The 27,100-nt window shown below is 41.3% G+C and overlaps 1 protein-coding gene across 13 annotated transcripts in view; it reads left to right on the top strand.

Annotated features, from left to right (window-relative positions):
• Nucleotides 1-27,100, top strand: part of Cd44 (CD44 molecule (Indian blood group)) — an 86,011-nt gene that overhangs the window by 34,127 nt on the left and 24,784 nt on the right. For 3 of the 13 annotated variants that reach the window (XM_060371711.1, XM_060371718.1, XM_060371719.1), the window contains exons 2-11: nt 1-143; nt 3,509-3,645; nt 9,632-9,700; nt 12,371-12,592; nt 16,830-16,955; nt 19,103-19,219; nt 20,594-20,719; nt 22,970-23,083; nt 23,554-23,670; nt 26,804-26,929. The exon at nt 1-143 is cut by the window's left edge and continues 23 nt beyond it. In XM_060371711.1, the coding sequence (XP_060227694.1) occupies nt 1-143; nt 3,509-3,645; nt 9,632-9,700; nt 12,371-12,592; nt 16,830-16,955; nt 19,103-19,219; nt 20,594-20,719; nt 22,970-23,083; nt 23,554-23,670; nt 26,804-26,929 (1,297 nt within the window). The remainder of the gene's footprint in view (nt 144-3,508; nt 3,646-9,631; nt 9,701-12,370; nt 12,593-16,829; nt 16,956-19,102; nt 19,220-20,593; nt 20,720-22,969; nt 23,084-23,553; nt 23,671-26,803; nt 26,930-27,100) is intronic. The other 10 variants (XM_060371714.1, XM_060371721.1, XM_060371722.1 and 7 more) reach the window with 8 other exon arrangements.

The following is a 27,100-nucleotide window of genomic DNA, read 5'->3' on the forward strand; positions in this document are numbered from 1 at the left end:
GCAGGAGTGTATCACGTGGAGAAAAATGGCCGCTACAGCATCTCACGAACTGAGGCAGCTGACCTGTGCCTGGCTTTCAATAGCACCTTGCCCACCATGACCCAGATGGAGAAGGCCCTGAGCATGGGCTTTGAAACATGCAGGTAAAAAGAGCAGCACCCTCACTGGGAAAAGCACACTGGGGAGGAGCAGGGCTTACTTCTGGAAGGCTCCTCTCTGACAGTTGAGTGAGAGGCAACCCTACCTAGTAATTTGGCCAAGTCAACCTGAAACCGGTATGACAACTGGAATTTAAAGTCTAAAGACACCTTTGTGAATCACAGAGAGGGAAGCCAGAGGAAGCCATTAAGGTCATATCAGTTGCAACCCTCTTGCCTAATGTGCTCCTGTAGCACTCTCCTGGCTTTGAAGAAGCATTCAGTATCATTGTCGGAACCACAAGAAAACGCAAACCAAATAACAGTGTTTAAAATAAATAGGTAGCTGGCAGAGGCTTGGCTGTGCAGGCCTGACACAAAGCACGTTCTTCAGACCTCTTTCTCCCTCCCTTCCTCTCCCTCCCTCCCCTCTGCTCTCTCTCTCTCTGAGCTTCTAGGTTGTCTTCTGGTTTGAAAAAGTAAGTAAAAGGATATGGAAGTTGAATGCTATATTAAAATAAGTCAGAAGTCTTCTTCAAGGTACCTAGAACACCAGAGGACCTTCTCCAAATAATTTTGTTCCAGGATAAACACAACAGGCAGGGGGCATCATATTAATATATATTACACACACACACACACACACACACACACACACATATATGTATATGTATGTATATATGTATGTATATGTGTGTGTGTGTGTGTGTGTGTGTGTGTGTGTGTATTTGTGGCCAGTAGCATGCGTGAAGAAGAGGTTGACTAACAACCCCAGTCGAGTAATTGTTGTGGTTTGATTGAACTAGAAGAACGGGATAATCCTCGTAAGTGCCCTGAATCCCCATCTCAGCCTACAGCTTAGGTAGTGTCTTTCCCTTCCCTCTTCAGTACACACACACACACACACACACACACACACACACACACACACACACACAAACAGAATGCTTTTAAATAGTCTAGCTGCAGCCCTCTTCGTGGAAGCTATTAAACAGAAGTTAATCGCATCTCTCCCCGGCCCTTAGTTATAGAGTCAGGCACCCACTTCTTGAGTGGTAACTGAGTCTCTTGCTCTGCCTAATATAGTAAACATTAATCACGCATGGTGAGTTATATTTAAGTTAATGAAAATTAGGTTATAAGAAAATGAGTTCTTTGATAGCACTAGCTGTGTTTCTATTACCTGGTAGCTGCCTTATCAAATGGCATAGATTATACAGAGGATATTTTCATCGTTTAAGAGTGTTCCCTTGAATGGCAGCAGCCGACATCTATCTGAAACTGCTCAGAGCTAAGTCTGGGATAATGTTCAGTGAGGAGTGATGGCTTTGTAGCTATAGAACCTGACCTATTAGCTTCATGAAGGATGGCCAGTTAGTGAAACCATTTATTTTAGTCCTAAGGCTATGCTTTAAAACTAGGCCTGACTAGGTCACCGGGCTAAGAATGTGGTTTTATGAAGCTGGCCTATGGTTGTGAAATGCAGTTTAAGACATGCTTGTGAAACACAGATTCCTCACCTGCTGAGAGCCGGGGGAACAAATAGAGTGCTGAGCTTCTGGGAGAATCCCAAAGGTACCCTTTACCTTAATCCTTAAACCACCCTGTTTATTAATAAGACATCTTATAGATGAAGCAACTGTACACAGCAGCTTGTCATAGATCAAAGCGCTTGTGCATGGAGGAGTCTCAGTTTGCTTGTCATCAGTCTGAATGTAATGACCAAACTCTCCCAAAAGACACAAGATAAAGGGGCAGGATGCAAGGACTCGCTCCATATGTCTTTCCTCCTTGTGGACAGTCACTTCCTCATGCCATGTACACACATAGAAGTTTTAATGTTCCCCAACTCATGTATAGTCCGTACACATACAAGGGTCAGGTAACATGATGCGGTGAAAATTTGCAATAACCCACCGAGAGAATGTAATCAATTCTAGAACATCTGACATAGATAAAGTCTGCCAACATGATGCAGAAGGGCAGGGTGAAGAGTTGTTTCCCTGGGGAGGATTATTTAGGGAAAAAAAAAAAGAAGGGAAAAAAACCTCTGCAGCAAAAATCTGTCCCTGCACCCATGACTGGTATTAAGTGTTTCAAAACTCATTTTCATAATTTCCCTCAGGTAGCTAAGAAATCGGATATCTGCCAAAAGACAGAAGGCTCAGCCAAAGCCTCAGCAACGACTTCTGTCTTGTCTGCCCCGCCCTGATTAGTGGCAACGCTCAGGTCCATGAGAACTTATTAACATTTAATTGTGTGCCCTCCCACCACCCAGCTAAGGAGGCTTTGGGGAAACCAGTCTGTCGGTTTGGAGGAGGAATTAGTCATTCAGCTCCCATTGCAACACCGACATAATGAGAGGCTGTGCTCAGGAGCTTTGGAGTCACTTTCATTTCCACAGGTCTTGCAGGCGGCTGCAGTCTGTGCTGTTGCTCCTGCACAAGAGGTTAAAGGAAGGTACATTTTAACCTACACTGTAGTTCTAAAACCCTGCCAGTTTAGCTTCCCCATCTTTGTTTTCTTGCTGTCCCGTAGCATTTCTTGTCCTGTCTTTCAAGTAGCATTTTCCCAGCCCGCATCCCATGTTTTGAGGCGTTTTATGTTAGCGGCCACTAGGGTGCTTCTGAGGATGCTGGTGATGCGCATCGTATCTGAAAAGGCCTCCAGACCCAACAATCTCCCAGAAACACCAAGAGGGGTGTGTGAGTGGGTGGCGCGTTGCTTGAAGAACTTTGTTAAAGGAGCCACTGCCATCTACTTCCCTGATTGCTGTTGCTTTCAGTTCGATGATGGCAAGTTGATCTCCTCAGTCTGAGATGCTCACAAAGTCAGACAGGCCATGTGCCATGCGTGGGAGCCTGGCTCCACGTAGCTAGTAGTGGAGTAAAGAGGGAGGGCTTGAGGGAGAACAAGGCGGGACAGGAAAGAAGGGGAGGATTGGAAGTAAGGCAGGAATCTCAGACTGAAAGAAAGGCCAATCCACTTGTGTTCTTAGAGATTTGCTGCCAAATCTCACAGTGTAACCTCTTTCTTCTGGACTTTCTTGTTCTTGTAAGAACATTGCTGAGCATAACGTTTGTATGGGATTATTGTTTTGTAGGCATGAACATTTTATTTAATTTAAAAATGAGAAAAATCACTAGCTCTCCAGCCTTTAAGTAAAATCACATTGCTTCAGTCTGCCTTGATCCCTTTCATTCTCCTATGCTGTTATTATTGGATTTTATGTAATTCAGTTGTTGGAACTCCTGGTATCCCTAGGGAAGAATAAAGTGAAGTGTGGTGCTGTGTTAGATGTCATTTCATAGATTATTACAAAACGGCACACCGGTCATTTCTGTTGATGACTCCTTGTCTCTCCTTGGCAGGTACGGCTTCATAGATGAGTCCGTGGTAATCCCAAGGATCAACCCCAATGCCATCTGTGCAGCCAACCACACAGGAGTGTATGTCCTCACGTCGTCCAACACCTCCCGCTACGACACATATTGTTTCAACGCCTCAGGTTGGTTGTGAGCATGCTGTCTTTGGGGTGCCTGTGGGAATATGGCTGACTGACAGCGGTTCAGTCAGAGCTGAGGCATGGTCAGAACTCCCTGAAACTTCCACTCAAAACGGGTCCTAAGAGTCTCCACAATAGAAGGAAGAGCTAGATTCCTGTACTCACGGCCCGGATACGACAGGCTTGGGAAGCAGGTGGTGAACAATTAAATATCAGTTATATCGAGTGAGGATGGAGAGTGTGTAAGAAGGCACAAGCTCTAGGGATGCTTTTTTCATTTGAGAGGTGAATGGGAGGCTACGTGTGAGGAGGTGTTTAAGAAAGCCATGGACAAAGTAAAGGAGTGAAGCTATGGGCAGGTGGGAAGGCTACATGAAGCCAGCAACAGGAGCATCATAATTCCACCTAACAGATACTAAGGAATTCAAGGGGGCAAAAGCCCAGTAGTCAGAGGTTGGAGTTGCAGGCAAAGTTTGTGCTGGGAAATTGAAGCCCTGTGTAAAGGAAAGTGTATTCATGCATTGAGTACACAGTCTGTGAGTACAAGCCGAATGGCTGACATTAGTTTGGTAAACTGAGCTAGGTAAAATGTAAGGAGGCCATGATAGACCCTTGACCTTCTGAAAGACCTCTTACCCAAGAGTTGAAACCACCAGGAATAAGAGAGCTAAGAGAAGATAGAGAGGCTAGGCTCCCTCCTTTGCCTATGAAGCGTTCTCCAACCATGAGCTTAGAAGTTGTGCTTACTAGTCTACTTCAAAACACCACACACACACACAAATCAAAGAAGTCTAGGAACTATAAATCTCCAGAGTCTTTTGAGAATAATTAAAACCATAAACGTCAAACTTTTAATGCCAACAATCAAAAAGTCTTGGTTCTCAAACTGTATCATCTATTCCCCTGAAGGGTTGAAACTATGTGGTGGGAAAGGAAAAGCTTTGAGGTGGACTTGTCACATATTTGAGGACTAAAAAAATTTCCTTAAACATGGAAGGAAGATGTTAAACAGACTGGAAAGTGGCTTAAGGCTTTCTCCCCCTGAAACCATAGATAGTATAGTATGGAGGAAGGTTACAAAAACTGTGTGGGCTCTCAAGTTAACAAGGGGCATCACGGGCACTGGGGATTACATCAGTGTCTTTAGGCTATGTCCATGCTGCCCACCCATCGTTTCACAAGCACTGAGGATCAGAGTGGGAATTCAGGAGAAAAATGCAGAGTTTGGGGGAAGAGGATGTGTGTATTGAGGCCGAGTAGTTAAAATACAGAATATGAACCCAGTGAATTATTTCATGTCTGTATGGGCCATGGAGAGACACAAATACAAGGAGAAAAAAAAAATCACAAGACGTATGGAAAAAAAAAAAAACGTATCATATGAATGAAAAAAAAATACATATGGAGTTTGGTCAAATTGGAGAGAGTCCACTTGAAACTATGCGGGACGCTGCCTATAGTCAATACAATGAGCCAAAGCCCAGAAGGATAAATAGGATGTAGGCATAGAACACTCTGGGTGCAGGGGTTTAGGAATGAAGGGCTCGGACAGGTGGTGAAGACCCAGCCTGGTGTGATCCTGCCAGCTGCTCATAGTCTCTGAGCTCTGTCTTTGCTTCTCCTGCTGAATCTCGTTCAGTGAACGTATGCAATAAATCACACAGCTGTGTTCTCTGAGACACTGTCTCAGCTCTTTTAAAAGTTGGTGTCACTTTGAGTTAAGGTTCTGAGAAATTTAATTGGAACAGGCAAACACACACACACACACACACACACACACACACACACACACACACACACTTTTACAGCCAGGAGCTGAAGCAATCCAGGCAAATGTCTACCATAGCTCTTCTGTGTACCCTTCATGTTGCCTGTGCATTTGGGTCCATCCCCAGAACAGGGGTCAACAGTGTTGATGAACTCTCTTCTCCCTAGAGAGGTGGGTGTTAGTTCAGTTGATAACCACGAAAAGTGCTAGAGATCTGTGTCATGCCAAAATGACTGTTATAAATAGACACGTTAAAAAGGAACAGGACTTTTCCTTTTCTTCCTCTATTTTCCACAAAGACTCAGTGTTGACAAGCTTTTATAATTTGTCTTTAAGGACAATATATATTTATAAGTAGTATCTGCATGCTATTGTGCTAAGTATATTGAGGGTAAGAAAGAACCAGGAACTGTGCTTCTTGTCTTAAATGAATTAACAATCTTCTTGAAGAAATAATATAGAAAATATAGAAAGGTGAGAATAAATATGGCTGGGATAAGCATATTGCACATCCAGGATGCTAGAGCATGAAGTGAGCTAAAAATCCTGGGAGTGTCCAGCTCCCCGCCAAGAATGTCTGAGAGATTCAACTTAGCCCAAGGAATGCAACTAGGAGATCCCAGGAGAGGGAGCCCTATAAACCAGCAACAGAGAGAAGAGCCACCAATAATACCAGAGCAGATAACTTCTACAAACTTAAAACCCTGGTCATATTTCTATGACTTCCCAATAAAAAAAATAATGCAGCCCCCAAAAAAGGGTGTTGTGATTTTTTTTTTTTTTTTTAATTTCTGCCACATCTCTCAGTATCCAAGCTCAACATGAATGAGCCCAGTGATTTCCAGGGAAGAGACATAGAAAACGGATTCATTCAAGCTCACTTTTTAAAGCTTGCTTTCATTTAAGATGTCTCATTCTCTTCTTACAGTAGAATTAAGGAGCAGATTTCACATTCGTGATTTGGTCGTTCACTCATTTATTTGAGGATTGTTGGGAAATTTATTCACAGAACACCTACAGGTATCAACCCTGGAGGAAGCGCCCTTTCTAGCTGGCACCAAGAGCTTGGCACCTAGACTGAATAATTATTAGCCCTTTGGAGCCAGTGGAGCCAAACTTTCTGAGAATACAGCCCCAGGGGAGCCAAGTTTAGTATTTCTTTAACAAATCCCTGTGCTCAGGGACACTCACAGCAGTGCCTTGCTTAAGAGAGTCTGATGCTCTTTGGGTGGATGACACCTAAATGAACATCAGTACAAAGTCCCAATTTATTTCTAATATCAGAGATCAGACCTCTACTCTTGCCCGATGCGTCTAAAACAAAAAGGGGGAACTGTAGAGAGCTGCGGAATGCTATGCCTTAAAGATGGAGCTGGTTTCCGCCTTCCACCTTCCTGATGGTGAGTGCTCTCTGTCACGAACAACTCCACATTTGGCTAAGCCTGAGGATCTGGCTTGCTTCCATGTATGTGGACCTATCTGCATTGCCACGTGGCATGCTGGGGTTGGCTACCCAGAGGCTATTTAAGCTGTGGGCTGGCTTTCCCCAGGGTCAGATGATTGTTCAAGGTTCCTGAATAAACTGCATTTAAAAAAAAAAAAAAGAGAGAGTGAAGCCCCATCTAATGAGGTCACATGAGTGGACTTGGACATGAATATGTTAACTGCATATTTGGGTCACCATGCATCTTGGCATCCTGGCCAGATTTAACCTTTGTATGAAATTTTAGGTGAAATGGAGCATGAAGAGGCTCTGGGTGAACACACTCTCATTATTGACAGACTAGCCTCAGTGTTGTTGACCTGCCCCATCCATTATAACTTCACTCCAGGACATTCACAGGCCCATTTCTGAGGATGTTTCAAGTCTGAATACCAGAAACCTCTCACAGATTGTCTCAGCCCCAAGAAAAACAAAACGTATACCCCCCAAAACACTCCAGTAGCTACATTGCCCTTACTTTCAAATAAGGGGGGGTTTGAAGAATATTTTTAAGCAATAAAGAGCTAGAGAAATATTATTTTCTATGACCTTGTGAATTCCTTGGACTTAGAGCAGGCTTACCTTTTGTCTGCTTTTTTCTACTATGACCTCCTGGCCTGCAAATGATCTTTAGAAAGAATCAATGAGCACATGTCTTCTAATCATTACTCAGAGCATCACTTTCCAGGCTTATCCATAGGCCCCTGGGGATGTTGATATTTGTGGGCCATTTTTGGAGTTACCATCTTAGGTGTGCTTTTTTGTGGAACTGAGCTATTTTCCTTTTTTCTCTCATTTGACAAAGACATGCTAAGTGTCTCTCTGTTCTTTCACGATGTTCTGGTCCAATCAGATGAACTTTGTACTCATTTTGTAAGGAAGCAGAAGGTGGGAGGTGTGAGATTCATGTGAATCGCCATCAAGTAAATTGAGCAAGAGAATTTTAGATCATGGTGCATATGAAAACAAAATGAAAAGCTGCTATGTGATGGTGACAGGTGTTAGAAAGGATGGAAGACTAGCTTTGTCATTGGTGGCTTTTTTATTTAAAGGTCCTTCTTATGAATGTTCTCACATTAATATTTGCAAGAACGCTTCTCCTAAAACTCACTCTTCTGTTGAATGTCTACAGCTCTTTGCTTTCAAAGAACCAACTGGCTAAAAACCAGCCTCATTATATTTACAAAAGATGTTTTTAGTTACTGATAAGCAGCCACTCCCTGTTTGGCCAACTTTTGTTTCTGCCTGTGTTATGAGTGTGCAAGAGTTTATGACAACGAGCTTAAAAATGCTTGTGACCTGCCTTCCCTGTGACAGTTCTCTGTCAGTTGCCAGCCTCTGTCCTTTCAAATCTCCATGCATGTCTGTATGCATCCATCCACTCATTAATCTCTTTCGTCTTTTCTTTTCTGTCAGAAAGCAACTCTAGAAGAAACCATCCTAACAAATTGTCACTGAACAGTTAATAGACACACATAGTATAAAAGATTTATGTAACTGAGGGTGATGGCAACACTCTTGTAACCCCAGCACTCAATAGGTTGAGGCAGGAGAACTGTGAGAGTAAGAACCGCCTGTGTCTCAGACAAGGTGGGTAGCCCTTCAGTACGCAAATGGAACCAACCTTCAAATCAAAGCAACAGCACTTTATAGCTCTCTGGGGTTTAAGGGTTCTGTTCTCACTGATGGAGCATCTATCTAGACATGACCAAGGAGGTAGTTAAGTCACTGTTGTCTGCTTTTAGGATTCAAGGGATAAAATGAAAAGTCAGGACACAGGTGCTGGCTTCAGAGGGTGCCACGCAGAAAGGTGCTGGCCAGAAAGCTCCTAGAAACACCTGTGGGTGACCAGCTAGCCCAAATCATAGCATGGCATCTTAAAGAAGGGTGGGAGTAGAAGTTAAATAGAAGAGAAGGGGAAAAAAGAAGCCAAATGGTATATACTAAGACAGTATAGGTGCCCATGTCAAAGGTGGCCGTCACCAGCTGCATGTGTGAAGCCTTGCGCAAGGAGGAGGCATTCGTAAATATTAGCCAAACTAATAAAGCCATTAATATTTTAGTAAAAGACTGGTAATTTTTTAGTTACTAAATATTTTGATGATTAGGTAAAAATCATTGGTAATTTTGTTGTAATCTTCAGAGTCCTCCGATGTTAATGTATTCACCACAGTTTCTCATCATCCAAGCTGATATCTGGGATTATAAATTATTTTTTGTGATAGTCCATACATGCCTTTATTTTAACTTTTTTTTTTCACAACGGTTACACATTTCTTTCTCAACTGAAAAGAGTTTTAGAGTCATCTCTAGTGGTATGCTTAATTGGAGAAGGGCCTGTGACTCTTTTATTCCTGATTAAACACGAAGCATCAGCCTTGCCACAGTGCCGGATACAGAAGGCCTGCCTCTATATTTGGGCATAGCCCAGTCTGTTTTCCCTAGCGCTGGGATTACAAGTGTCAACACACCTAACCTACAACATGTGTCTTTCTTAATGAATGAAGTTCCTGGGGTGGGAATAGTAAATTTATTGGAACTTGTGAAGTTAAATACGATTGTAAAAACACACCACAGAAGGCAGTTAAGTTCTTCACAGATTTACCAAGTGTCAGGAAAAGAAAGTTATTTAGGACAAATTAGAGTAAAACCTTATTGTAACTAATAGGGCATGTTCGCTGTGAGGGTTTTAAAAATTATTTATTTTTATTTCATACTTTTGCTTTTCTTCCTGACAGCTCCTCTCGAAGAAGACTGTACGTCAGTCACAGACCTACCCAACTCCTTCGAAGGACAGGTCACCATAAGTACGTAACCCTTCTAGTTTCAGGGGATTTGTCTCCATCTTAGGAAAAGGGGCTGACGCATTCTTTGCTGTTAATATTTAAAGGGGCTATTAATCAAATTGTTTCCCTAAGGGAAGAATGGCTGTGATTCCATAACCCATCCCCCTTTCCCGTGTCAGCTTGAAGCTGTTCTCTGATTTACCCCTATGTCCCATTCCCAAAAGATAAGTCATTTGAAAACTCCATGGTACTCCATGGCACCATGTTTACTTGATTCTTTTCATGTAGTTGACTCATTCTCTTCTACTTAAGATGCATTTGGTTTTCAAAAGAAACTACAAATGGAAAACTAACATCACTTGTCATAAATTGCAGGTGACTAAAAAGTCAATTTAGGTACAATAAAAAGTAAATAATATTTTTCAACTTGTAGCTGCAAAAGATTGTGCACCTAAGCTGTGCTCTATCTAATAGAGAAGATTAAGACAGTCTCAGGGGAGGAGACACCCACTTGGGAATTCCATTGTTGATATAACTGAAGTACATGGTTATGAAGAACATAAACTTCCTGATATGTGTTTTAATATCGTTTATACCGCACCCAGCTCAGATCATCTATAGAAAATTTCATGTCCCAATTTAGAGGACGGGAAACCTTCATTAGAATGTCCCAACAGGTTAACTGATAAACCCTAGAGGTTTTGCTTCTTTACCTCCACTCACTGGAAAGAAGAGCAATGTTGAAAAAAGCTGATTTTTGCTTCCTTGGAACCAGACTCCAGCTGAGTGTGTGGACATAGAGGCAGCAGTCATGGGATGAGCTCTTCCTAGACTATGCAAATCCAGCTTATCCCTTGGCCTGTGCTCTGTAGCAGCCATGGGATGCTTCGTGTTCTAACAACTACTACATAATATTAGAGTGACAACTTTTCCCAAGCTTCAGCTTTTCAGGCGACTCTAATGTGTCTCGTGCATGCCTGGCCCACATCAGATGTTTAAGAAATTTCCATGGTTCCTGAAAATTTCCTCCAAAAATACAGATCTATGCAATTTTTTATCAGTACCATGGTTTGAATATGCTCTCCCAGCCTCCGCCAAGAGTTCATGTGTTGGAAACTTAACTCCCAGTTTCACACATTAATAGTAATTGGAACTGAGGGTTTTGAGAAGTAGTTAGGATTGGATGGAGTAAAGAAGATGAGGCTTGATGACTTCAGTAGCTTCGTGAGGTAAGGAGGAGAGACCTGAGCCAGCTCACTTGCTATGTCTTACCACGTGGTGCCCTCTGCCATACTATGCAACAAGAGGACCCTCAGCAGATGGAAGAAGACATTGCGGTGGTGGTCTAAGATTTCTCAGTCTAGACTCAAAGGACATAAGCCAAATAAACCTCCATTATCTGTAAACTGTATGGGTATTAGAAAGGCAGATCAATGTTGAGAACACTAACTGTGTTTGCGTAGAGCCTGGGTTCAATTCTCAGCACCAGCGTGGATGTTCACAACTGCCTGTAATCTCAGTTTAAGATGAGCTGATACACTCTTCTAGCCTCTGTGGGCTCCTGAACACACATGGTGCCCATAAACTCAGACAGAAACACACTCCAGTATTAAACAAATATTTTAAAAAGATAAAACAATATAAATTGCCTTGGCTTGAGTTCAGGAAAAAAAAAAAGCTCATGGCAGTCAGTAATCAGGTCTTTCTCTGCAGACAGTATCAGGGTGACTGGGATGTTGGAAATTTTGCAACATGGGTTTTTCTGATAGTTTCATTTAAGTGAGCTAGGAAAGTGAAACAGAGGGAATCCCTGGTACCACCCACCCATGCAATCTAGCAGAAAATATTTCCAGCGAAGTGCTCACATTAAGTAGCCATGTGTAGCTAATGGCTGAGGCTCGAGGCAGAAAATACATTTTTAGGATGGACAATGAATTAATTTATTTTTACTTTTTCTCCTCTGTTTCATTCTGGTCACTTGATTATTAAACCAAAGATTCTGATCTTGATATATATCTGTGTTCAGTAATTTTAAGGTTGAATTTCCCCAAGGTTAGTTGAAGCTCTGTCAATATTTAGACAAACCAGTTTTCTAGCCAGAAATGGCGGGTGGCTTAAACTGACAAAGTTATTCCTTAGAAAGAATCTTTCTAATGGATTGCAAAAGCATCTTCCTTGTGGAGGCTGAATGGCTGCTATTTCAAATCTTTCCTGGGGTTGGATGGAATTAATAGTAACAAAAATCACACATATTTCAGAAGGAACTGTGTAAGGGGGAGGAGTATTTCTCACTGAGCCTCTGCTTATTTTGACTATGTTGAATGCTACCAACAAGGTATCACCTGCAGCTCTTGATGACCCCACGCAGAAGGCAGTGCCATTCCTTCACTAATGAGGAAACTAAAGCTCACGGGGTTACCTTGTCCTGAGCGATTCAAAGCTCACATTCAAATGTGGGGACTCCCCAGTACCTCAACTTTCTCCTTCTCATTTCCAGAGTGTGTGGGCGAGGGGAAAAGGGGTTGAACTACCTCAATGTCTTGCCTGCTGTAGCTCAGCCCTAGGCAGAGGGATGTTTTTAAGGTAAAAGAAAGTATCTTCAAAATCATGCTTTACGCCAACCCATTATCTTTCCCATACCAAGGATGTATCAGCCATGAAGTTCTAAAGGTGCATCTCTGTCTCCTTCAGCTATTGTCAATCGTGATGGTACCCGCTACAGCAAGAAGGGCGAGTATAGGACACACCAAGAAGACATTGATGCCTCAAACACGATGGATGAGGATGTCAGCAGCGGATCCTCCAGCGAGAGGAGCACCTCAGAAGGCTACATTTTCCACACTAACCTTCCCACTGAACACCCGACTGGAGACCAGGAGGATGACTTTTTCACCATGACCATCCAGACCACCAGTAAGGAGAAGGGCAACCCTGTTTTTCCTATAGCGGTTCTGTGACAGAAGGCCAGTGACCCTCTTGAGGGTGCGCACTCCGTGTTTGTCTTCTGCCATCCCTAGACATCTTGATCTGGGCGACATCATTTGGGGAGCTGGTCTCCTGTGCCTGTCCGTGCTCCTGGTCATCACACATTGACTTCTGCTCTCCTTCCCATTTTCCCCATCTTCACTTCTGTACCCCCTACCTTGGGACAAGGAATGCCATACTGGAAGGGTTTCCTCAGGGAGGACACCTCTTCCCTCTTGTTCCTGATGACGTAGCAATGCCTCAGATCTGTTACAGAAGTAATTTGTGGTGTTGCCTGCTTCATTCTTGTCACTTTCCACTATGGATAAGACTGTTCTATTAAGTTAGGCTGTAGAGCGTATGGTCCATTCCTCGGGTTCCTTTTACAACCCACCTTAAAACCCTACCTTTTAACCGGATTTATTCTGAAGGTTCTGATTGTTTAATATCAAGTCATATTCCTCAATCCTAAACCATTCATTTGTTTTAGTTCAAGAAAACAAATGTGAGGGTATTTTGTTTTGTTTTGTTTTGTTTTGAATCACCTTCTGTCAACTGCAGCGTTTTAGACTACAGTCTGTTGGGGAAGACCCCAGTGCTCTTTGGGCATGTGGGGGTGAGAGCATGGGGAGAGTGTCTTGCTGAAAGGGATGACTTGGGGTTTGTGCAGCTGGGCTCTGTTAGGAAGAAGCTCAGGGCTTCTTATCTCTGACACTTCCTGCCTGTACTTCCTCTCTGGTTTGTTTTAGAACAGGGTTTCAGATGGCTCCTTCTAGGGAGGATTATTCAAACCCAAAAAGGGCAGCTAAGTCTTCGCTGGGTCTCCTAGTATGGTGTGGATTTTCTCATTTCCTGGCTGAAACTCAGGGAGGTGGAACTCCGGCTTGTTCACAGTTTGACAGGAATGTACTGGCTTGCGAATATTCAAGATAGGGCCCTTTTTAGTCCGCTGATCTCCAGAAGCCAGGGAGCCTCCATAGCACTGGATGTAAGTTGAACTCACTTAGCAGTGTTTTACATTTCTGTTCTCAGGTTGCTGAGTGAGGGGAAAGGGTGACATGAGCAGGGGCAGAATTCTAGTCATGCCCAAGAAGTTCTTTGAACCCTATATCCCCCTGCCCCCAGTCCTCCATAATATTCTGGGGGCTTGGTGATAGCTCAATGGGTAAAGTCTTTGCCTTGCAAGCACACGCTGACCTCAGTTTTTTGATACCCAACACAGCAGCATGCATCTGCTATCCTAACGCTAGAGAGACAGAGACAGGAGGAGACCTGGAACTTGCTAGCCAGACAGTCTAGCCAAATCAGTGTACTTCAGGTTCAGTGAGAGAGCCTATCTCGAGAGATAAGGTGGAAAGCAATCAAGGAAAACATTTTATGTCAGCCTCTGGCCTCCGCGCATGGACAAGTACATATATTCTATCTGTGCACAAGGCGTATCTGTTTAAGTTTCCCACACCCTCCGAGGCATTCACTCTCTGATGATTTGTCACCTCATTGTCTGTAGTGTCCTGGGAAATACTTCTTCACAGAAGCTTCTGCACAACAGGCAGGCAGTATTGCTAGCTATGTGCAGTTACCTGGGTCCCCTGACCTCCTGATCCAACTATGTTAATCGTGCTTATCATCGGGGTGCACAGTTTTGTCAGATGTTGGCAAACCCAGTAATTAGTGGTCTCATCAGGAAGCAGAGCAAGTCTAACCTAAAATCCTGTTTCCCACCCAAAAAGAACCTTCTGACAAAATCTGTCATGTGGTGATTGAGTGCAGCTGGAGCCACAACCTATGTGGAGTGGGAGTTTCACATAGGTTGAAGAGAGGTAATTGGCAAATTATATTAGCATCCTTAGCCTGTTCCCTAAGCACTGCTACTTCTTCATCCGAGCTGTCCAGTCATCAAATCTATTTTAGGACTTTTTTTTTTTTTTTTTTACTAGATTCCCTCTAACTCTTGAGACTCAAGCATTCACGTAAAACATTGAGCACAGCAGCATGCATCTGAAATTAGAGACAGGAGACACTCTGGAGTTTGCTGGCTAGCCAGTCTAGCCAATTCAGTGACCTCTGGGTTCAGTGAGAGACCCTGTCTCAAAAAATAAGGTGGAAATCGAGGAAGATATCTTATGTCAACCTCTGGCCTCCACACATGCCCAAGTGCATCTATTCTATCCGTACACAAGGCATAGCTGTTCAAGTGCCCCATACCCTCCCAGGTAATTTGCTCCCTGTTGGTAACTATGGTTAGAGTAATATCAGAGAGAAACCAGGGCAAGGGAGGCTCCCATCCATCCACCCTACAGTGTGTGTCTTCTCTGCTCCAGACACTGCTGCAGTTTCTGGGTAAATCCCCCTTCATGGATCCTGCATCCTGTCTCAGAATCAAAGAAACTGAGTGTGAGAGGCTTACCTAAAATATAGCTCAGAATCTGAGCGAAAGAGAGTTTTGCTTTCCTTCTTACAGAGAGTGTGGCTTGCTTCTTTTAATGGGCGTGGAGGAGAAGCCAATTTACCCACCAGGTTACCTTTAGTTGAAAGTAGCATGTGGGATGACAGAGTTAGCTTGAAGCTCCCGAGTAGAATCCTACTTTCTGAGCCCAAGGAGGAGCCCAAGGGCTTTCTTAACTATCACTGCTGGGCTGAGGTTGAGACACAGTGAAAGAGAGTGGATGCAAAGTAGCATACAGAGGAGCAGAGGTCAGGAGCTGGGCTGGCTGAGGATGTGGAGGAAGCTGTACTTGGCTGAACTAGCTCATTCCATCCTCAAGGCTGCTCAATGGGTGGCAACAGGGAAAACTCTGTGGACTGGAGCTTTCCCACTGGCTGTTTATTTTAAGTGTCATTTCTGGAGGAGTCTGCCTGGATGTGTGTCACCATTCCCTTCTCATTGGTCGTCTGGAATTCTCTGGAATCAAGAAGCCTAAACTAATTTGGGAAACAGGCTTCTGCCTCAGAAAGGTCTTCTTCTGGGTGTCAAGTGAAGAATTTGTTTTTCATCGGGTGGGGCAAATTGGAAACTGATGGCTAGGATGACACTTTTTTCATTGTCTCCTCTCACACAACTCAATTTAGGAAGATGAAATAATGCACATTTTTGTCTTTAGTATGTTCATTTCTTGTTAGTTTTTTCCTTTCCTCAGGGTATTTCTGGGTGAGGGCTGGAAACTCAGCATCATTAGTGCCATTTTTGATAGCGGGCAGTCTGTAGACTCTTGTGGGTACACTATGAGTACCTAGCTTCTCCCTCTACTCTCACTAATGTGATCTTCGGCATTTGTTATATGCGATGCCCCAGTTCTAAACTGGAGTTCCCATGCGATCCAGTAGTTCTCCATGGTATGTAAGAAGCAACTGTAGCCTGTGAAGACCATAATCTCAATTTTTCAGAGAAGTGTTTGATTTAAAATATTTTCTTTTTAAAGTCCCAACTGATCCAGACATTTATCCCAATGGCATTTGCCATTTTGTTTCTTTGGGGGGACATTCTGGAAACCAGCCCAACTTGAAAGTCAGATGAAAGATTTTTTTTTAATTACAAAATAGTTTTGCAATCTATTTTCTAACTTGAACTGAATTCAACAATTCTTTGCTTTTATCAGTTCTATGCGAGAAAATGCTATATAGATAGATAGATACTGAAGAACGTCTTGCCTAGTGACAACATTTTAAATACACACCCTCTACAAAATTCTTGCATAACTGTAAAGTTTAAATTGTATTTGATGAGCGTGGGTGGAGTTTTGAAATGCCAATAGTTACAAGTTGCCTGGGCACAAGGCTGAAGAGACAGAAGAGAATCAGGCATCCTTAAAGAATCTCAAAAGATAAATTAATGGAAGCCATTGTCAGCTATGCTATATCAAAGACCTCCAGACTGTGGTTGAATGAGACCATCAAGAGAGTGAGCAAATCCCTTCCTATCACAGCTCATTTCCTGCTTGAGTTTTCTCTGGACATGATTTGAGGGGTTTTAAGTAGAAGACTGAGAAGCATTGAATTCATGTCCTAATCTGCCTTCTTGATGCTGTCCTGAGATGCTGGTAGAAGTCTGGAAGGATAAAAGTGGCTTCAATGTCCCCCTTTTAATCCTCATGTTAAATAAATAGAGATATTCTATACAGGACAGAGAGTACAGGTTTTATGGAGGACAGGTTAATCTCACTAAACGATATTTTCATGATTAATCTAGTTGCCTCAACTGTGTACTCAAACAGCCATGCAGCAGCTCAGAAACAAAATAATTGGATGTGGTTTTGGTTTGGTAATTCACAATCCACGACTCAGACTCAGGAGCCCACAACGACAGCAACTACAGGTAAACTATGGTAATTTTTGCTTATCACCTGTCTTCCATGAGGTGTTAAGAAGAATAGATCTTCGTTGTCATATATAGTCAGCATCTTTGCTGAACAAAGATCTTGTAACATACAGTTCTTGTAACATTGAGTGGCCACAGAAAGCTGTGGATCTAGTGACTCCTAAATGCTCTATTTTCATTTTGGAAACATAGAAACAGAGTTGAATACTTTTCCTTTGACTACAATAGTTGTTCAAGAAATGACCACTAGAAAGACATCTATTTATCAAATGATCATATCAATAAAAGAGAGAAGTAATGTTTAATGAATAAAAAACATAGACCTTTCTTTTGACACTGAAAACCTTTTCTGAAAACACTAAGAAATGACTTGACCTGTCGCTTTATATCAGTTTCTAGAGGATATTAAGCTCTGGGGGTACTTGGTCATTAGCTCTCAAGTATTTTGACTTGGCAGCTTTGCCCTGGGGGTTAGGAAAGGGAATAAGTCTATAACAGCAGTTCTCAACCTTTGAGAGTTGAGCCCTCTTTGGGTATCAAGTGACCCTTTCACCAGAGTTGTCTAAAACCATAGGAAACTACAGGTACTTACATTACTATTCATAACAGTAGCAAAATTATAGATACGAAGTAGCAATAATAATAATTTCATGGTTAAGCATTACCACAACATGAGGAACTGTATTAACAGGTCACAATATTAGGAAGATTGGGAACCACTAGTCTATAATGATGGAAGATAATGGGGATTTCTTCATTTATTAACTTATATTGACAGATAATATGGCCATATTTTCAAATAGGCATTCTCTCTGCAGAAAGGGCGTCAAAAAAATGGGAAAATAGCCTTATACATTTGCTTATCTTATAAGACACTTGGGCAATCAATCATGTAAGAAAACCCTGCTGATGTTCTACTATGGTTACAATATCGCAGTGATTAATATCATGATGAGGTGGGTGGATGTCGAGGAGAAATGGCAGAATAAATCAAATGCTGTTTGTATATGTGGAAATGTATGATAGATCTCCAGAGAAACAATAGGGGGAAGAAAAGGGCTTTGCGGCTGTATTTCTTCTTGGATTGTTTCTGGGCTTTCTTGATAGCTGGCAACAAATTTTTATTGATTGTTGTACTTGGAAATTTGCTGATGGCTTCAGCTTTCTCTGCTTGAACTTATCCTTTTTTTGGTTTCCTAATATTTCATATTTTCCTGTGAATCATGATGACATAATTGGCAGTCTTTGGGAGTGTTCAAATCAAGTCTGTTGCTTTCGTGCTGATGTAGGCATTGGGCCCCTTCATTTCTTCCTGTTTTTTCTTGCTTCATTATACTATTTATTTTTTTAAGGAGACTGAAAATTGACTGCTCTTCCTTTTAAAGTACAGTGTCGACATGAAAATGATTATGGGCAAGGTCTCTAGGGTATGGGTGCCCTCCTTGGAGAAAGGTGGGAAGACATTTTCTATGTCCCTCTTCTGGTCTCATTCTCGCTTGCATTGGGGATTCATGGGGTTACATGCCTGAGACTTCTGGTAGAGGTATCACACTCTGATCTCCTGGGAAATGGTATTAGTGGCTACCTTCAACTGTGAAGAATATCAAAGGGCTTGGGATCCTAAGAGCTGGCCACTAAAATCACAAATGCTCAGATTTGGAGAGGACCTTAAATGGCTTGGTTCAACCAACCTTTCTAATCATCTGATATTTTATTTCTAGTTTTTAGAAAAACATTCTGTTTCTGAAATTCTCACCACAGGACTTTACTTGGCCTCACTGGAAAGGACAGAAATATTCAATCCTTGTTCTGTGAGAACTTCACATAATTCTCATGCAATTTTTGAGACTTCCCCTCTGCCAATTGGACTTCACACAAGTGTCTAGCACAGGTGTTTCATCTTAAGATCAAAGTTTGGACCACTTGATATTTAAGGTTCCTCCACTTCTGACATTCTATGGACTTCAGTTTGGGCTCCTAAATGAAACAGAACTTTACTTTTTTTTCCCCTTTCTTTATTTTTACCACCTATGTCAATAATAGATGATTCTCTGGGTAGGGAGAGAGTGAAAACATTTACCATGCTATTTCTTAGGAACTGATAATTAACATTTCAACAATCAATTCAATCATGGTTACAACAGCCTTGATGACCACCTCAGAAACACCACCCAAGAGGCAAGAAGCCCAGAACTGGTTTTCATGGTTTTTTCAACCATCAGAGTCCAAGAGTCATCTTCATACAACAACGAAGATGCCTGGTAATGAGTTATATCATATACCTGCTTGACAGCCTTTAATAATTCTAATTAACCAATGGGAGTGGTTAAGTCCTAATGCCATTCTGTCTCACAAATGTATGTGTCAATTTAGGGAGGACCATGAACTCTGAGATCTGTATGTTTGATTTAATATTACTAATACATGGTTTTCTTCTCTATACTTTATAGGATCTATATAGCCTAGAATAAAGTTAATTAGGAAACTATGAAGTAGGGCAAGTCCTTGGTGATAAAAAAACATTTCAAATCTAAAAGAGTGTCTAGACATACCCTCAAATTACCAAAGTAAAAAAAAAAACTTTTTTATGAGAATGTAAAATAACAGCCATTGCTACTGAAACATAGAAGATTTCTATCAATTGAATTACTTTTGGGTTGGACACCAATAGTAAGAAGGCCAAATGGTTATCCCATATGGTAGCCTGAGTTGCATTCAGAAGTTAGAAGAATTCTTCTTAGTAAAGAGACATATTTTGCAGTAACTGCTGAGAAGAGGTCAAAGGTTTCCGTTTTCCTTTTAAAAGCTGGGTCCAATGATTGAAAGTGAGAAAGCCCCAATATTCGGGCTGTGGTTCACTGTCATCAACTTTTCTGAACCCTTTCAGTTGAATAATAATTGGCAAGAACATTTCTGTTAATTGACCTTTTCCCCAATTGACCTTTTCAAATTTTGTTGAGAATGGGTGAAATCTTGGGAACTCCTTGCTTTTATTTGCATTAAAGACACACTCTCTGATACTAAAGACTTAGAAAGGTCGTGCTTTTTTTTTTTTTAGAAATATCAGAATGAAACTTCTTACTTCACACAACCAGCGAATTAAACGCTTTAGTTCATACAATCAATGAGCCCTGATAAAAAGTAAGAATAAAAGAAAACAAATGAATTTTAAAATACAAATGTAACTATAGGACTTTAGAAACGTGACGTTGGGGTGTTACTGGAAGTATCTTGAAAGAGCAAAGAGAGATATGTGAAAACTTCCCATTCTCACCCTGACATCCTAGCTTTACTATAACATGCTAATGATGTAATAAGAAAGACATCTGAGAGCAAGGTGGAATTTGCATGGGCTCGTGTTTTGTTGTGTTTTGCTCTAACTTCTTCAGTAGGCTCTACTTATAGTTATTCCTTAGACTCTTAAAAACAATGTTGAGTTGTAAAGATCATAGCAAGTCACTTAAGGCTCACATATTAACTTTAGTGATGAGGGCTCAGAGCTATACAAACCTACTCTCTCACTTTCTTCTTAAAATCTTGGGGACTCCATGAACCCTTCCATGCCTGACTTTCTTCCTTGGTGAAATGGGTTACTTGGCAGCCAGCTCAACTACTAATGCAAGTCACCACAACAGGTACGGAGTCAAATACCAGCCCAGCAAGCTGGGAGCCAAATGAGGAAAACGAAGATGAAACAGACAAATCCCCCAGTTTTTCTGGATCAGGCATTGATGATGATGAAGATTTTATCTCCAGCACCAGTAAGAATAATCAAATACAGTAGAACCATTTATGCAAGGCTTGCGGAGGGACCTAAGTGATATAGTTTCTCTCTTAGGAAACAGATGATATGAAAAATGACTGAACTTATGGTTTTATCTTAACTCCATTCTGATGAGATTTTTTGGAGGAGGAAATAAAATTTTGTGAATGGAAACCAAAACGTATTTCTGGGGAAAATAGCTCATGAAGTTTCAGACACCTTGTGTTCTTCCCATTCTGTTTATCAGTAATTGCTTTTATAGAATATCTGTGTATTGTGTGGCTGGGGCATAACATAGCAAAATGCCACAAAAAATATTCACTGTGTCCCTGCTGTGCCAGGCAATGGGAACACAAAGGTGAAAAAGAAAGGCCAGAACATTGACCTACAAGAGGCTCATGAACTGCTGTGGCAGATGGTCATGACACTGAATTGAAAGCTTAGGAGGCCCTAGAATGGCTTAAAACATAGGACCCTGAGCTCAAGAACTATTTACATTGATCAAAAAATGGTTGTGATCAAAGGAAAAAAAACTCAAGAAGTTTCAACAAACTTGCTGGACACAATTACAGTAGAAGGAAGACTACATCCCAGCTCAGCCTCAAACAGATAGTGTTAATTACTAAAGGCAAATAGTGACACCACACGCCCAAATCTGTGAGCTTGATAAAACTTTCTGAGGACACTGAGGTGGAGATTGTAGAGAACAACATCCCGTTCTGCCAGATGACTGATTTCCCTATACTTGTCATAAGCAAACATTTTCCTGGAAAGAGATGAGAATCATAAGCCTGATTCAATTAACATTTGGAGAAAGGATTTGGGGGTGTTGTATCAGCTACCTTAGACAATAAGAGTTCTATCTATCCCATTAAAATGGCCTCCCATTTTAGTCCCAAGTGAATAAGAGCACCTAGGGAGGAGGGATCTAAAAGTGGCTTAAAGGCATCTGAGTATGTGACAATGATATAGCATACACTAGAGACAAACCAGATTTTATATATGGAGATTTGAGTGGAGTATTCCTCGGGCTGGACACATCTGCAGAGCTTAGGAACTTAAGAAAAGAACCCAAAGAACTGCACACATTGAGCAAATATTATGACAGTGTCTTCAGGGTTCAGGATGTAGTTTCCTTGTAAGTGTGCTATATGGTCAGGCTCTGGGGCATAAAGTTCTCACGCCACCCCACCTCCATCTTTATAGTGTGTATGCAATTTCAGTTCACTTTTCTACCTAGCGCCTACACCCTTTAATTCAACAGGATGCTCTCTTTCTTCTGGAGGCTTGGGATAACTACCACTTTTTCAAGCTTATTAGAAATGTTTTTTAATTTGTGAAATGGTTTTGTATTATCTGGGTATCAAAATAAAATTTGAAGGAAGATGAACTTGCAAATAGCCTTTTCACAAAAGATATTGTTTCAGATTTTGTCAAAATGGATCTTGTCATACCTTGTGTTCCAGGCTTTCTATTTTGCATGCCATTGGGCCATTGGTGAACTGACATGCCTTTGTTTTCCAGTGTGTTGTGCTGATGGTGGATGGTTACTTCTGGCTCTTTTCTATAAACATATATGCACCTTGATCCTCTTTCATTGGCTGTGAATGGCTTGTTTATATCATGTTCTGTGTTCACTGGAACTCTGATGGGTGTTTGGTATATGTTCAGAAAAAAGTAGCTAAGCCAAATGGCTCTATGAGGCAGACATCCTTTCTGGAACTAAAGAAAAGCTTTGTCCTTGTGGTTATTTATTTCCAAGTAAAATCACTAACACAATAGTAAGTCCTATGTTATAACAGCTATCAACTTCTTCTGCTTGAGGATCTACAGTTAGCATGCCTGCCAGTGATACCAACAAATGGCCTGGACTTTCAGGTGCAGAGGGCTTTTACAGTTTGCATAAATGGGCAAAACTCTTCACATCTTTGGTCATTCTTGGTGGAGGGTTAGTGCTTTCAAAGATGTTCTTCCTGCTGCTTCAACATCCTTGGCTATTTCATCCAGAAGATCTCATGTTCTAAACCGAAAGATAGTCTAAGGCAGCACACGATGGACATTGAGATACTAAACTATATGGTGGATGAAGCTGAAGTCTCCTCCTTTCCCTCCATTTCCACTCAACCATCTATACGGCCCTGTATAGATGAGCTGCTGGGTAGACTACAGAAAAGAGAAATGTACCAAGCAATCATTGAAGCCTCGAGAAATCACATTTTCCTAATTGCCTCAATCATCATTATGACAGTTGCATCCACTCCACGGGTTTCTGACCACACAAAACAGAACCAGGACAAGACCCAGTGGGAGCCAATCCAATCGAATCCAGAAGTAGTACTTCAGACAACCACCAAGATGACTGGTAATAAGTTATGCACATTTCGTTATTGATACTTTCCCTTAAAGCTTATGATGCTGTGAAGGTCAAACCTCCGGGTGAGTTGGGAAATTTAATTAATGTCTCATTACAAATCCTTAGCAAACTTTCATGAGGGTATGCCATTCCGCATGGGAGTCATTTATCAACCATACTACCTAGACATAAGGTATTTTATGTCACTTTGTTATAAAAATGAATGTATATGAATGGTTTATGGTACTGTCTCCGACAAAATGGCTCTTCTGGAATAATAAGCAACATTAAAGACCTTTGTACCTGTTCATTTTCTCTGGGGACAGATTAGTGGAATCATTTAAATTTATTGAGAGTAAGTACTCAGAGATAGTGCTTAGGCATAGGCTCAGCAGATAACACATACTTTCACTGAAGAAGGGGATTATTAAAGACTATTTGATTAAAAGTCACAATGTACTTAACCATCATTACAACAGATAGAGACAGAAACAGCACTGTTGCTCATGGAGAGAACTGGACCCAGGAACCACAGCCTCCTTTCAATCACCATGAGTATCAGGATGAAGAGGAAACCCCACATGCTACAAGCACAAGTAAGAAGGATGATGCTCTGAAGTTCTGGTACCCAAGTAATCAGAGATGTTGTTTAGTCTTGGACACATATTTTGTCTCTGCACAGTATCTTACCTGCACAGTCTGAAAGGGGCCATTTTTAGAAATAGGAAAGAAAGATGCCAAGTTGTCAGATTTTTGCAAGAGACCAGAATGCTTACAAAGTAGATGCCAGATGCTTTCCTTGTGTTAAAGTTTCCTAATGGTTCCATTTTGGTAGTTAGTATGTATTTTTGGAAATGGATGATGGAAGTGTTTCTTTCAGGTACTTAGTGTAGGATCTGGAGAGAAAGATTCAAGAGTGGGTCGATCTTTGAAATCTTCATCTTCTTTGAAGATCTGTAACAGACCCACTTTCTTTTGTCACACTGTCTTCCTTGGTCTGTGGTGGAGTGGTGTCACTTGTGTCCTTGGTGGAAAAGTGAGCAGCTCATACGGTCTTTTGTTTTTTTATTCTAAGTTACCCTTCTTTTGTTTAAAAAGCTCAGGGCAAATTGGAAAATGTCCTGATGCTCCTACTGTTATTTCTACTTATAGACAAATATCTCAAGTTTTCCAAAAACAAGCTCATGTTTCCAGTGATGACTGGATTATAAACCTAGGACAAAAAAAGAAAGAAAAGGAAAAGTGAAATGTATTCATCTTTCATCTGTATCTCAGAGAAATGCCTACCTAATTTAGAATAAAACTGATCCTTGAGATAGTATCTTGTAGCATTTTAACAGTTATGACTCAACCATATACTTGAATATTCTTAAAGGGGAAATGTAAGAAACAGCTACTTAAGAACCAAAGGAACTTAGGTACTCATGTTTGATAATGTGTTCACAGGCAGTCAAGGAAAAGCTTGAGATATGAGTTAATGAGTCGTGGGCATTGTACTGAGTGTCTGACAGATGCCACATTCTAGTCCTTACCCAGTAAATTTGGTATATGCATAAAGATTGTGTTTGAGTTAATAAAGAGGTAGACTGAAAAAAAAAGAATAGACTAGAAAGGAAAGAGATATCTCTTGATAACAGGACCCATTCCTGTCCCTTCTATCAACTGTCTTATCAATTACTGTAAATGTTTGCACTTAAGCAGAATGCTAATTAAGAAGCTTGGAATTAATGCATCTAATGTCAAAATATGATAGTTGAGGGGCGTTCTTACTAGGGAATCTTTGAGAATACAGATACTTAACAAAGAGGAGTTAACTATCAATAATTGCAAAATCCACATGACTTCATCAAGGAGACATTACAAACTCTAGAAAAGAGTCGGCCCTTGTGGTTTACAGCGGAAGTCTTCTGTTTTGCTAACACATTCCTGACTGTCCTGAAAATGCCAGGGCATGGTTGGGCACCTGAAGAGTCATACTTATGCTATAAATGATAGCATGAATGTAGACTTATGTGCACGTTTGTGATCACACACATGTTCTTGCTTATTCTTTATACTTGGATCTACTTTTTAATTTTCTAACTTCATCATTTGTCAAGAGATTGTGACTTAAATAATAAAAAAAATAACAAGATTCGGGCCTTCCTCCCTTTGGATAATCAGTTAATCGCAAGAATGGGTTGGAAGATACAAAAACAAAATTAGCATTAGTTCCATTTAAAAAGTGTATTTACTTTACAAAATCACACACATAATTATCCAAGATAATGAGAGACAGTGAATTTCGTTAAGTCACAAAAGTTAATTTGGTTTGGCAATTTATAAGCTCTAACTTTCCTGATGAGTCAGAAATTTGCTGTGAGCTGTTGCAGATGAAAATGTCAGTGGCTTTCTGACTCTTCCAGAAGCGCCCTGATGGGATTATATCCCAGTCATTTTGCCTTTTAAAAACAGCGTTAGAAAGGTTAAGCCTGTCTGATACTGTTATTATTTATTTAATTCCCCAACTGGGCTAGAATAGTTTTTTTCTTCCACTGAATTAGCTTTGTTAAGAAGAGATTTCAGCAATTTAAAATGTCCATAGACAATCACATAACAGGTCGGTGTAGTAACATCCCAGGCATCCCGACATGATGCACGCCAGCACATTCTGCTGAGTATTACCGTAAGTTGTGCAGCCTGCTAGCAGAGGTCTCCTCCAGTAATGGTGCGAGTTGTTACAGAACGTGTTTCCTCCTGCACAATTATTGGAACGTGAAGATTATTCCTGCAACAGAAGCTCTCCCTTGCTGGTGTACCTTTTAACTGTATGTTTCTTATGCCTCTTCCTCCCTTCTCCATCCTAATTCCTTCCAACGCCTCAACACTGGGTAGGGGAGAAGGAATGTTAGTGGGGGTAAGGGGCATAATTTTCCTTAGGTACTTCCTGCTAGTTAGGGTCGTCAGGTTCTTTTCAGGATATCTTCGACTTCTCAGTCAAACTGCATGCATGAGCAGCAAACAGAAGCAGCCAGGAGGAGCAGCACCGGCAGCCGCCTTCTTTCTCAGAGTCCCTTTCTCTCTCTGGGCCCTGTCATTTATTCTCTCTCCAGAGTCCTCAGAACTAAACTATCTGTAGCTGGCAAAAGGCTCTCTAAGAGCCTGCACGGGGCAAATAGTTTGCTGCTGCGGACCACCTGAATCAGTCCCATATCCTACACCTGGGATCAAAACAAAACCATGTTTACATCCACATCCTTGGCAGAATATGTGAGGCCAGAGACAATATTAAAGCAAGAATAGTAGTAAGAGTTCATAACTCACAGGCTAGGGTCTAGTCCTGACTTTGTGCTATTCAATGCATGATTTTCACTTGTTTTCCAATCTGGAAAATTAGTGGGTTAAGTGTTGTATTTCTAGAATCTACCGTTCAGAATATTAATAGCTTATTCCCTGATTGCTATTGTCTTTCTCTGTCTATCTCTCTATCTACCTATCATCCATCTATCATCTATTTATCCATCATTTATCTATCTCTATCATCCTTCCATCTATATATCTATCATGTATGTATGTATGTATCATGTGTGTACCTAGCATCGATTTATCTATTATCTATGTATGTATCATCTCTGTATGTATGTAGTATTTATGTATCTATCTATCCCTACTCATAATGAAGAAAGACATTATCAGAGGGTTTGTTAAGCAACTGGACAATACGGCTCACCATCAGCATTCTTCTCACAGCCTGGGCAGCTACTAATAGTACAACAGAAGAAGCAGCTACTCAGCAGAAGTGGTTTGAGAATGGATGGCAGGGGAAGTACCCTCCCACAGCGAGTGAAGACTCCCATGTGAAAGAAGGGACAACTGGTAATGGAGGGTTTCACAGTGTGGGTGGAAATTGCCTTCTGAGTTCAATGCTGAACACGGAAGGCACTGCACAAAAAGACAATGAAGAAATTGTCACAAGGTGTTCAGTTTCTTAATACGTCATGTTGAAGTAAACACAGACCCAGACTGCAAATGCTCCTAACAAGCTAC

This window comes from Meriones unguiculatus, chromosome 18 (assembly GCF_030254825.1).
Source record: "Meriones unguiculatus strain TT.TT164.6M chromosome 18, Bangor_MerUng_6.1, whole genome shotgun sequence".
Lineage (NCBI taxonomy): Eukaryota > Metazoa > Chordata > Mammalia > Rodentia > Muridae > Meriones > Meriones unguiculatus.